General features: G+C 39.0%; 1 protein-coding gene across 1 annotated transcript in view; it reads right to left on the reverse strand.

Annotated features, from left to right (window-relative positions):
• Positions 1 to 10,246, reverse strand: part of CCSER2 (coiled-coil serine-rich protein 2) — a 51,726-nt gene extending 41,480 nt beyond the window's left edge. The window contains exons 1-2 of the mRNA XM_010157354.1: positions 8,777 to 10,246; positions 7,691 to 7,893 (exon numbers count right to left, since the gene is read on the reverse strand). Coding sequence (XP_010155656.1) covers positions 7,691 to 7,893; positions 8,777 to 10,214 — 1,641 coding nt within the window. The 5' untranslated portion in view covers positions 10,215 to 10,246. The remainder of the gene's footprint in view (positions 1 to 7,690; positions 7,894 to 8,776) is intronic.
• Positions 10,247 to 13,045: the final 2,799 nt, after the last annotated feature.

Consider the following 13,045-nt stretch of genomic DNA (forward strand, 5'->3'; position numbering starts at 1 on the left):
AGGAAGCATAAATAGTATCGCAGAAGTAGCAGAGGCTGAGGAAAAATCAAACCTTTCTGCTCTTTGCTGCCAGTCTGCTTGCAGAAGTCTACAGAAAACAGAAATCCAACATTACTTTTATAGTTTACTCACAAATGGAGCATTTTACTCTGTAAAACAGTACATTTCACACTGTAAAACAGTACGTAACTGCTATGGATACTCTTAACTGGCACAAATAATGGTGAACAACACTGATTCACACCTGTACTAATAGTGGGATGTTCAGCTTATAGAAAAACAGGGAGAGGGAGACCTTGAGAATCAGGAGAAACTACATTTTAAGCAGTTTATTCCACCATGATCTCTAGCTTACCAAACATTTTGGATGACAGATCTGCTCATTTCTAGCCACCTGTAAAGACAGACCAAAGTCAACCTCCTTCACCTCCCCACATGCATTTCAGTTGGGTTATAACCTCCTCCCAGACACAGGCATCACTAGTGCGTTGGAAAGAACCACTAACACATGAAATACTGAAACCAAGCTATTTTAATTTCAATGCTGGACTATAATAGAAAAGTGGTATCAGCCACCTCAGTCTTCAAATAACTCCCAGCTGAGAAAGGAACCAAATCATAGCCTCACAATTCAGAGGAACAGCATGGGCAGGGCTGCCACCAGGATATCAGTTAGGTTACCTCTGTATAGGGTTTTAATTGTACCCTAGATAGATTTTTGGTGTAATCTACACAGCATTAATGCATTAACACAGTCAGCTTAATACACTTGTTTCTAATTAAAAACAAAACAATCCTCACGTACCTTAAGTTTTCAAGTGATTTTATTTTGACCAGTCTCTAAAAGAATTGTTTCCAATACAGCAAGCATCCTGTCACATGCACTGCCACAAATGTATATTCCCACTACATTATCCTGATGTATTTCAGTGTGAACCAAGAACAAACTCTGAAATGCTGTTTACTCATAATCACCCCATGTGTGGAAAAATGGCACCTTGTTAAATTACCAGTCTCAACGAGGATGATAGAGTTATACGGTGATAGGGGACTGCAGATGATATTATGGCATGAATGCTACGTAAAATGTTCTTGAAAAGAAAAGCAGTTACAGTTCATCCCATATTTCAAACTGTAGGGACAGTAAGACTGAAATTGGGTGCACCCAGAGGGACCAAATGTGTCTCACAAAAGCAATTGACCCAACATGTACAAGACACTGCTCTACCCCTAAATTTCTGATGCTTTGCAACAAAAAATAATCCAGAAAAATTCAACACCAATGTTCCTATAACTTATTAGGACACGATTTTAAGTATGAAGGAGAAGTAAAAGGAAACTGAGTACCAATCTAGGTGGTTTTAATCAAGTCATCTGTAAAACATTCAGAAAAACAGTTAGATGGGTTAGATGTATGTCTCTCTTACTTTTTTTTTTAATGTTTTTATTGTTTATACTGATAACTTCAGAAAATACTCCAACTTCAAGACTACTGTTCCCTCTGGGCATATGCTTAGTGCTCACTATGGGTTAAAGATTTCCTAGGAGTAAGGAAAGCAATACATGACAAATTCAGCAACACACATGATGCACATGAGTAATACTGAAGTCCTGTTATTGAAAAGTGATGCTACTTGGTAAAATAAAGAAAAAATTGAAAAGCTATAAACTCATGTTAAACTATAACATGGGATATGCAGTTACCAACTCATACAGGAAGCATGTCTTACAACCTTATGAAATAAAAAGTGCTAATTTCAACCAGTATTTATTCTCATATTTCACACAGCACATCAGCTGCTGCTCTCTCTCCACCACAGAAATTCAAAGCTATCATTAATGCCTACTACAAATGAGATACAGGAGTACAAGTGAAGTTGCCTTACTCAATTTTAAGAGCCAAAACAGCAAGAGAAGATTTACTGTGTCAGTTGTGAAAAAGCAGCTCTCAAAGGCATATACGCTTTCCCATCCCAAAGGAAAAAAAAGGTAATTTGCCATAAAAGCTAGTTCACAAAATGTCATACCTCTCGAAGTAACATCACAAGAGGTCTGTGCACTGTAATATAACCATATAACCTCTTAATAATATTTGACAGCAGGGACACGTACATCACACGACACAGAGAAGCTATCTCATTAAGCAATTCAGTTTCTCACTACCTCCCCTGGCTGTAGCAGTGCAGGTCTGAAGTGGACGACTAGAGTGGTGGTGGGAGAGTAGGCGGTGGCTATTTTCACACTCTGGAGGCCGTATCTCTGAAATCAGTCTCTACTTATACGACACTCCTTTCTCTGCCATCAGCAGAAAACTGTCTGCTAGCAACCTCTGCCCAAAGAATGGCTGAGGAGCCCCGCTAACAGAACATACTGAAACAGACTTGTACCCGTGGTTCTGCATTCAGACAACTAATAATACAGGCTAACTTTTACGTAGCACCAGCAGGAAAGCTTAACTGTGGACATGTTAATCAAGGGTGTTCTCCCGCTGATTTAATTCGTCCACAAATATTATCTGTTCATAGTGGAGATCAGATGCAAAAAGGCAGCACTGCCTTTTGAGGCTTTCAAGTCATAAACAAGCAGTCTAATGGTTTTCCAAATCTAAGTTTATAGGCTTAACTGAAAGATTTTTAGGAACTGAGGATATAAGAAGCAAATCCCAGAGATCCTTATACCTGCAGTATTGGAAAAATGAAAGCAATTATATTGAACTAATGAAAACTATCAAGTTCCAACTATACAATTCGAGTTGTCAACATCACCTTTGTCAGATTCCGGAACATGGCACGGAGATGCCTGAACAAAAGAGCGTAGAACATGGACATGACCTTATCAGCTCAAGCACGAGTTACTGGCAACAGCAGTTTCAGACAGCGGCACGCAGGTACATGCCAGAGGAAAACACCTTTCAGGCTGACATCTGTATTAGATGCCCATTCCAGATATTTCTGAGAAGGAATTTTAAACCACTTCATAAATCTCAGAAAACAAAGCTCTTGCACACAGGCATGCTAAGCAGAAATGGCAGCTTACCAAGTTCATGTATTTCCAAGAAATCCTTTTGTTTCACAAGTAAAATTCAGAGATGGCATTTGCCATGTCTAGAATGCATCAGTAAAAGCTAAAATCTCACAGAAGATTGCCTGGGCTACTGCAATGTCTCTTGCCAAGAAATATATTGGCCTACAAACCCAAAAGTCAGGCTTTCAAGTAAGGGAGCCTGAAGGACCAATGAATTATTCAATCTGCCCTGCAGGACAGGATTTCTGTAGCGATGAATGCAACAAATGAGAATTCTCCAAGCAGCAGAAGATACAGAACTCCACGCTGCCATTCCACGTTAGTGATGCTATTTGCTACACAGCTCTGTCCATAAAAAACAGTCTCCAGTACTCTGAGCATAGAGGGAAGCCTAGAAGGAGGTACAACACCAACTGCAAAGAATCAGACACCCTCTGGATTTGCCCTTAAATCACTTCCCAGGAGGTTCACAGATACTTTGTTTTGTCCTGTGTTCACACCCAATTAGACAGATCAGCCACTGAGAAGTTAAGTTATTGCCCATAGAGATCTAAACGCCTGCATCAGATATTACTAAACTTCCTTTATCATCACTCTATTTGAATATTTTCTAGGTAACAGGTGGATAAAATTACCTCCCCATACACTTGTCCTGCATTCTCACAGTCTCATTACTCAACATGTTAATGATTTCTAATCCCCAAACCAAAAGGGAGACATTGCCCAGTTTCTTCCTCTCTGGTCCAGTTGTGTCACAACAGTGGCCAGATCAACTTGGCAGCAGCAAGAAGGGCTAAAACATCTAGGGTCTCACAGGCTCATTAGGCAGCATCTTCAGGTGCCAGAGAAGGACCAGGTACTTCAAAACCCAAATTACTCCAACATGAGTATGACAAGATTCCCCAGGACTTTTATTTAAAAATACCACATAAATAATGCCTTCTCCTTCCTTTTAACCTCACTCCCTCGCCAAAGTACTGGGCATATAGTCATACAGCAGAAATTCTGAAGTCTAATTAGCTGTCACTGCACCAAATCCTCTAGCAAAGAAATAAATTAATTAATCTAACCACAAACAAAGTTATAAGTGTTTATTTACTAACGTCATCATGAATTCAAGCAAGAATGGCACTAACCTTTGGTCTTGAGTACAGAGCAAATTCAGACCCCTCATGTAAATGCCCAACTGAAGTACACAAGTTACTTTAGGGAAGCATCACAGAAGCACAAAACATGATTAATTCTGCGTTAGTTTAACATTTAGTTAGCCAAAAAGATGTATTCTAACAAAGGAGAAAATGCAAGTAGTCAACACAGTTCATCTGAGTACAGACTGTTAAAAAAACGACAATTGTCTTTTTAAATGCTGTCCTCTGCTTTGAGAGGGAATCTTATTGTTCTTTCCAGAACCACAGGAAGATTTCAAAGATTTTAACCTGTTACAGAAAAATCTTAGGTACAGTCTGGATAAAGACCAGAACAGTCAATGAAAGTAAGGTTTATGAAATAATAGGGTCCACAAAAGCAGTGCTGCTTCAGAAATGCAACAGGCAACTCCCACGTACTGTGTGACAATTTACTCATTCCACTTTTGAAAAATACCTGCTTTCTTAGGGAGATGATCATGAAATACTGTTTTGAAATGAACCCTGAACTGGCTGTAAATTATACAATTCAATCCACACCACTGCTAATACCTAACACAGTAACGTCACATTTGCTTTTCACATTTTTGATGTTCTACCTTCACCCTGCTAAGCTGTAAGTCCCCGTGGCACCACTTCATGAGAGGCTACTAACATCTGTGTAACTTCCAAACTGCCAACACTGGATTGAACACTTTCTCCATAGCTCTTGGCTCAGTTAGTGAAGACCAGGAGGGTTGTCCTAGAAGAGGCTACATTCCCCGCCCCCCACCCTCTCCCCCAAAAATGTCCTTAAAACCAAACTCTACTGAGCCTAGCAAACATATCTGTTTTTCTTCTCCCAAAAAAGGAACGAAAAGATAGAGTAGTCTGCAAGATCATTCCATCACCTTCCTATTCTGGCTGCCATCCCAGAAGCCCAGCTAAAATCCCCTCTGCAAAAGTTGCCTTGTCAAAGATGCTCTGAACACATTCTGAGATTACCCAGTAAGAGCTGCACTGCCACCTACAGAAGAGTTTAGGAAAAGCATGTAATATTTGTTGATCTTAAGGATGATACAGCTTAAAATACTAACAATACAACAGCAAGATGGAAATTAAGAGAGGTGGATTTTGCACTGAACACCACCAGTTATTCACCAGCTAACTACCTGAACTGTTATTCAGCTCCACTGCTTCTACTCACCCCAGCCTGATGCCACAGAAACTCCAGAACCAACCATCTGCTTTAGACGTTTCCCTGGAAACATTAATTCCAAGGGGCAGTCAGGCTGGTATTACCTCACTCATAATTCTTCAGTCTGACTCTCATCAACTGGATTTTGACACACAGATATTAACTGCTTTTACCCTCACCCCACTTGAGGATAGAAACCACATAATTTGATCACGTATCTCCTAGCAATCAAAACATCTGATGCGCTGACTAATCACAATCATTCTCAACACCTTCAGGGTTTTTTTTAACCTGTCTTTATATTCATTGCCTGCAGAGAAAAGGAAAAACACAGAACAAAAGCTTACATTAACCTACCAGAGAGCATAATTCTTCAGAAATAACGACAACCTGTATCAGAAATTCTTTTGCAGTTTAGGATTAAAAGTGATCAGTGTTTAATCTGTAGCCTAAAGAAATCAAATACATCATGCTTTCTACCAAAAACAAGTACGGAGAAAAAACACACCACTAAGGCAATTCAACAAATATTTCAGAGCTACAATTTCTCCTCACAAACCAAGCTGACTGAAAACACATTTCTGCCTTGTAGAAATAAAAAAGTTAGTATTGATGTTTCTCTGATTTTAGGTAAATATTCACATATAGTAGGCACTATAATTCTGGAACAGCACTAAAAGGATAAAAAATGAAAATGAGCAAAAACCAAACATGACTTTCTAGATTCCACACTAAGTCTTACAACCTTCTCTTTTCTCCACTTCCTCAAACTAATTCATTCCTCCATTTTTAAGTCCTCTCTGGAAGCAGTTTTCTTTGAACAAAGAAATGAACCAAAGTAGTGAACGAAGATATTAAACCTCTGCTCCACAAGGGTTATAGCTTCTGTCCATCAGAAAATCTTTAACCATCAGTTCATACATATGCACAAATTAACACATAGAGGTCATATGCATCTAGGGTTTTGATATAGTCCAAAAGTGTGGGAGTCTTTCATTTATTCCATAAATTACACTAAATATATCAAAAACATCTATTTAAAAATTATGAAGGAAAGTTCAAAAACTTCCTCTTTTTCCTGGCACACGCGTGCATGTGTCTGGGGAATAAAAGTGTTTGTTTTTGCAGTGGCCTACATTTAACTTTTTTGTTCCCTATAAATATCAATAAAGCTACAAAGCTCAGAGTGGAAAAGTCTCAAACTGCTTTTCCAAGCTGGCCACAATTACCACAAAAAGTTAACAACTTAAATTATGATGTTGGGATGTAGTGCTTAAGACAGAAAGCAAACAATACCACAAGCAGCTGAAAATACATCAGAAATTTGTATGTAGTTACATATAAGAATATAATTACATAGCTACACACAATTTTTAGGGGAAAATCTCTGCTGCTCTGCTCCTAGGCCTGAGCAGAAAACCCTAAGAAATTACTAACTGAAGTCTGAGAAGGTGCCACAAATCTCAAAGTCCAAATCTGGTACCTACGTTACTAAATGGGCAGTGGTGATGCAGTACCTTAATGTGCCTGAAACACACTGATTATACCAAACTCTTTTTGTTAGGACTTCCATTGTTAGTATCATGTTAATGAAATCTCAGTTGCTTAATTCAAAGACTGGATAAATGAACAAGTGAAAAGGGATGAAGGACAGACAGCATCTTCCTCAGGCCCACAGAATTCCCAAGGTTGGCTCCCTGATTTCAGCTGGAGGGTCACAGCACTCCATCAACCCTCCATCCATTCTTTAGGTGGAATGATGTTTCTTGCAGGTCAGTTAGAGGTTTAGCAATAAGGAAAAGGTTGTTATGCATCCTGTGTATTGCATCTGAGACATACAAAGCATCCTGGTACAGTGAGCTACAGTCAGGCAGCTACCTTAACGACTCCATCCTCGAGCAAACTGAGAAATCAAAATTAACTTGGGTTCCAATGGGTCCTACACGTATACAGTACGGAATCAAGAGGATGGAGGAAGTCAGATAGGCAATAGCCATTTTCTTGCTTTTTCACTCCTAGGTTTAGAGATTGGTAGGAGATATTAAATTTATAATTTGCAGAAATTAATTCCTTCATTCTTTGTGAGCACTACCACAAGACTGCTTAAGGAAGGACCTGTTCTGTCCTAACTTGAGGATAAGGAAAAATAATGTATGCAAGCAGCCTAATCAAGGTCACCTGTCCAGAAACAGGAGTTCCTAAACAAAAGTCTCAAAAAGCTATCAACTTAAAAGGAAAGAAGAAGCAATCACCAAGTTAAAAATACATTAATTTTCTTTTTAAAATACACTTAAGGAATAAACTGAAAACACTAATTCTGCAAATTATGCATATCAATACATACTATGCTGTTCAGTTCTGAAGATTCGTAGCTTCCACATGGATGGACACTTCCAATAGGTTCCAACCCCTCTTCATCCCACATATATGTGCCATCAGAGCTGTCAGATGGAGAAAGCTCAAAAGAGGATCCAGCTCTGTAATTGATCTCTGGAGAAATCACACTCTCGGCAGTATGCTTTGTGCTTTCACTGTTGTCATCCACTGCTTAAAGAAAACAGGAGTAGTCAAGATTCCAAAACCAAACCAATACGCCAGAAATAAAAATCAAGATGTGTATTTCTGATGTGTTAACTTTTCTGAAAGCATGCTACAGTACTGTTCACTCATCTTAGAGGGGAACAAAAGCTCAGGCTGGGCTCGTAGCTAGACATTAAATATCCTTCCAACGTATATCACTGCTAGCCTTTTACATTGCACTAATTCACTCATGAAAGCTACTTTTTAGATTTCTAAATCTTTTTAACACGTTAGAAGGTGGGTCCAAAATTAGATGCTTTGAATCCGATCTTTCAACTGTAACTTCTTTCAAAACATGTGTGTACTAGAGAAGCCCATCAGACTTCAAAACATCTTCTGTCTCTTCCATTATTTTTTAAAAAATTAATATAGCATGCCTCTGGAAAGACAAACAAAACCCCCAAAACCCAGTAACATTCATATTTATTTTATTTTCATTAGAAAGCCTACACTTATTCCCACTACTTAGCAGTGGTTACAGCTGTTCTCTGCCTATGGGGAGGGGGAGGGTGGTGTGGGGAAAAAAGTTTTCTTGAGGGGTCACCAGTCCAGAGAAATCAATGGCAAAGCAAGGATATGACAAATCCAACCACCGTACCACAAGAGTGGTTAAAGGAGGTATCATTCATTCTTATCCCAAAGAAAAAAAATGCTCTTCAAAGTCATGCCTTGTAAAGATAACTATCATGCAAAGAAAATGCAGTAGGAAAATAAATGGGCCAACATGGAGCCAAGTTCCATTCTCAAACTATTCACAGGCCATGGGTAATCATATAAAACAACTTCTTTACAGTTACAGAACCTGGATTTAATACCTAAAATTTCAAACAGAATATAATTAATTATTTACCAGACATGTTTATATCAAGCCAGTCATCAGCATTACAGCGAGATCCTCCGCTCTCCTTGAGAGAGGTGAACGGCTCGACGGATGTTATGCTCCCGTGCTCTAACTCTTGAAGGCAGCTCTCCTTCTGCTGTATTTGTATAGTTCTGTTTGGGTCTTCTATATCCATGAAATCATCACTGAAGTCTTCACTCAAATCATTTTTTTCAGAGGATGACAAAGAAGATATAGATATTTCATCTCCATCATCGCTTATACACATCACTTTTGACCCATGTTTTCCCATAGTATCACGCAGGCCCTCCTCCGACTCTGTTCTTTGAGGACTGCTCTCTATAATACTGTTTTTCTCAATTGCTCTATTAAGATTTGTTGAAACGTCAGAGTTCCCCAAGATGCATGTGTCAGGAGTTGTACTTTTGCTGCCATCCACAAGGCTATTTCCAGCAAACCGCTGCCTGGCAGGCTTCAGCAGCGAGGGCCGGCTTAATCTGTATCCAAAAGAAGGTGCTGACCCAGCTCCATTTGACAGCGGGGGCTTCTTTGAACAAGGAGCCGGCGTAGCAGAGTAGGGCCTGGGAAATCCATACTTCATAGGTTCGTTTCCATTGGGTACATCCAACTGACGTGCATTTCTGGACAACAAAGTCGACCTCTGAGATGTCCTGGCAGCTAGATTTTGACTATGATAAGGCCTTGTAAGATCCACAGCTTTATTAAAGGAATGCGACCTGGTTAAAGATGCAGTGGGGAGGAAAGAATTCTGAACGGAATGTGAAAAACTTTGCGATCTTACCATTTTTTCACAGGAAAAAGCCTTGCTACTGTCTGTAGATGGTGCCAGGCTTTCTCCTGAACTTGTCCTTGTGGCACTGGAATTAGCTCTAGGTCTCTGCAAACCTACCACCGGCCTATTTCCATAAAATCCATTTAAATGTGATTTTGGAGCACTGAGTCCAGAATATGAGGTCCTTCCTGACAGGGTACCTTTGGCGAATTTTGCTGAACTAGAGAGTCCAGGCAAAGACTTTGGGTTTAATTCCTCAGTAGAAGATACAAACATATTGGTTTGCTTTGCTGCTTTTGATGCAACCGAAGCAGTGCTGTTCAAACCCACCCTGAGCACATCGTTACCCAATGCTCCTTGAGATTGAGAATACCTCTCAGAATCGTTTAATTTTTCATTACTGTTATGTTTAGAGTTGGTCTCTCTCCCACTCTGATCATTAAGTTGATATTTATTTGATTTTTTCCAGTTGAAAGAAAAGGAAGACGTGCGAACAGTGCCATTGTGCTTGCCAAAACTTTTGCCACCATTATTCCCTGCTAAACCAACAGCCGTCCCGTTTGGCACAGGTTGCAAGACACTTCCTAAAGTTTTCGTTCCGTATTTCGGTAGCCTGGAAACCAAGGATGTCCTGATTTGATTTTTTTCTTCCATGAGCTATTGGGTACATTGGTCCTCGTAGGGTGCTTGAATCTAAGAAGAGAAAGAATATATTAGATCTGAGTCAAGCACACGATCAACCAGACCTCATATACATTTGCATCGATGTTTACCACACTGCTGTGCCCAACCGTACCATGATGATGCCGGCTAACTCACACAAATTTTGTGAGCTCCAGAGAAATACCTGTCACCAGCAGTTATTCAGCAGCAGTATGTAATTCAGGTCACACCTTGCCCCCCTAGCTTTGCTTCTCTAGATAAACTGTTTTCTTCTCCTCCCCTTCTTTTTGAAATCTATGCAATAAGCTTTAAAAAGGGTTGAGTTTCCTTTTTCCATTTACCTATTTTGAGCAAACCAAATTTTTCAACTGTATCAAAATTATTAAATTACATTTTGGTCTATTTTATATCCCGTTCATTTTGTAAAACCAGATCTGATTTACAGACATATCTTTGCCTTCACAATTCCCATCTCCTCGCTTTGTTTCTTCCACATACCCATGTTACTATTTGGACAACTAACTGTCGGTATCACCCTTTTGAGAGCATTTAGTCTGTCGTTTTTCCTGGCTATACAATATGAAGCACTTGTCTAAATGCTATTATTAAAGACCTGCAGTTCAGACAATAAGGCCTCAAAAGGTCTCTTAAGTTTCAACGTTCCATCTTAAGCCACAGTTTACTCTAGTTTTAAATTGTGTATTTGCAAGACCAGTTTTCTGCTTTTTCAAGACAGTTGTAAAAAGGTATCTCTGTTTTGCTAGCCTGGATTTTATGTTTTTGTCAGTTCCACCCCACTGGTCTTACAATGGTATCAAGACACAAAATTTCAGTCCTTCATATGCTATTACCTATGGGTTTGTTTGTTTTTTTCCACAGACCTACAAGCTGGCAGGACTGAAAATAACACATGGAAACGTTTAAGCCACGGCAATCATGACAAGAACCAAGACGCAGCAAGTAACGTTGTACTCATTCAGCATTCGGGAAACGTCTTGTGTAACCACAGCGAGCGTTACCTTAAGGTGAGTCACTCCCCAGGCTGCAAGACCTCACTGGGAGACACTCAAGATAAAATCAGTGTGTCATTAAAATCATGCAAACTGAAGCACCCTTAGGACTTTGTAAATGAATAGGACGCCCCAGAGCTGTACTTCTGGAAGTAGATCTACATTTAAAAGACACCAAGAGAAACATACTTGGAGATGGCTTTTTAGGGGCTCCTAACCTAGTGGTAATACCAGAATCCACATCCTACAACTGGTAGGACTCATTTCTATTTACAAACACACAAATCTGGAGTTTTCAAATACTAAGTGAATTCTTTCACACTGGAGACATAATCCTCACCTAGGTGTACAAAGCAGCACACTTCCCCCTGGCAACAGCACAACATTGAACTCCGTATGCATAATACATGCCTGCATGTGGATTTAGGTGTCTAATGTTAGATTTAGCTCAAAACCACTATGACCTACTAAGAAAAGCACTCACAGCATCTCATTCATGTTATCTGTACCCCTGAAACAAACTTGCCTATAGTGTACGGGTATACCTTGCAAATGAAAAAATCATGATGCCTTCATATCAAATGTCAACCTCAAAGATACTTAGTTTATGTCAGATATATACAGTAAAGGTAACAATGTACACTTTTACTGACTCCATGCACACTAAATGGCCTTTAACATCATGACACTTTCACTGACAGCAAGCATCCTATGGCAGATCCCCCAAAAGATATCCCAACTCTAACAAAAAGACTTGAGTCTCAAGGAAATCTTCCAGATTAAAAAAGTTAAATTAGAAAGGTGTTAATTTAACTTTCATGCTTTATGGATAATTCCCTTTTCACATCTCTCTACCATCTCTTATGTGACTGCAAAATTTAAATGAGGCCATTTAATGAGATTACTTTAATCCTCCACCAAGTGCTGCAAATTAAACTTGAAAAAGACGACCTTTCAGTTCTCTAGGAAGGGTGTTTGCTCATCTATCCTTAATTAGAGAAAGACAAAATATTATCTTCAGAAAACTGTACTGATAGCTTAAAACACTTCAGATAATTAAATTAAAAGACTGCCTACAAGCAATACTTGCCTGTGTTTTGTCAGCTACATAACCAACAACTGTGTTACCTTTTCAATTTTAGGTTGCACTTGTTTGGTTAAAATACAATGCTGTCAAAAAAGAAAAACACCACAAAACTTAGTATCGTGTTTGGCAGATGTCACTTTTCCCAGAGAATGGAAAATTTTTCATTAAGTTCTGTTAAACATCCTCAGTCCTGATATATATATTTACTACTAGAAATTACATTACCCTAAAAATGAAATTGCCATATCAAGAAGGATGGTGCCTGTAAGTTATAATATGATTTCTGCATCCCATGAAACTCAGATTCAATTTAAGTGATATTCTGCAGTATTATAAAGAAATTCAAAGTATTTTTAGACTTCCACAATCCATGGATTTTTTTAAAACAGGTATTTTGGCAAATTAGCCTTATATGCTTTGCCTTGGGAAATACATTACCTAGTGCACACAAGCCTAATCGGGAATTAAACTAATTATAAAGAGCCTGGTCTTACATAATGATCCAGGGAGAAGGAATTAAAACTTACAAACCCTCTCTGAAGTATAATCTGAATTAACAGAAAAGCTGCTACATCCTTACCTTCAAGGATATTCAAGATCCTGCTGATAAGCACAAGGATATTCGTTCTCACTCTTTTGTCCTTTCTGTATAGGATTATTCACATCTCAAGATCCTCCAATGTTACTTTCAACCAGCAAACACAACATTCACTCTTAATTCATTC

This window comes from Eurypyga helias, unplaced genomic scaffold (assembly GCF_000690775.1).
Source record: "Eurypyga helias isolate BGI_N326 unplaced genomic scaffold, ASM69077v1 scaffold1138, whole genome shotgun sequence".
Taxonomy (NCBI): Eukaryota; Metazoa; Chordata; class Aves; order Eurypygiformes; family Eurypygidae; genus Eurypyga; species Eurypyga helias.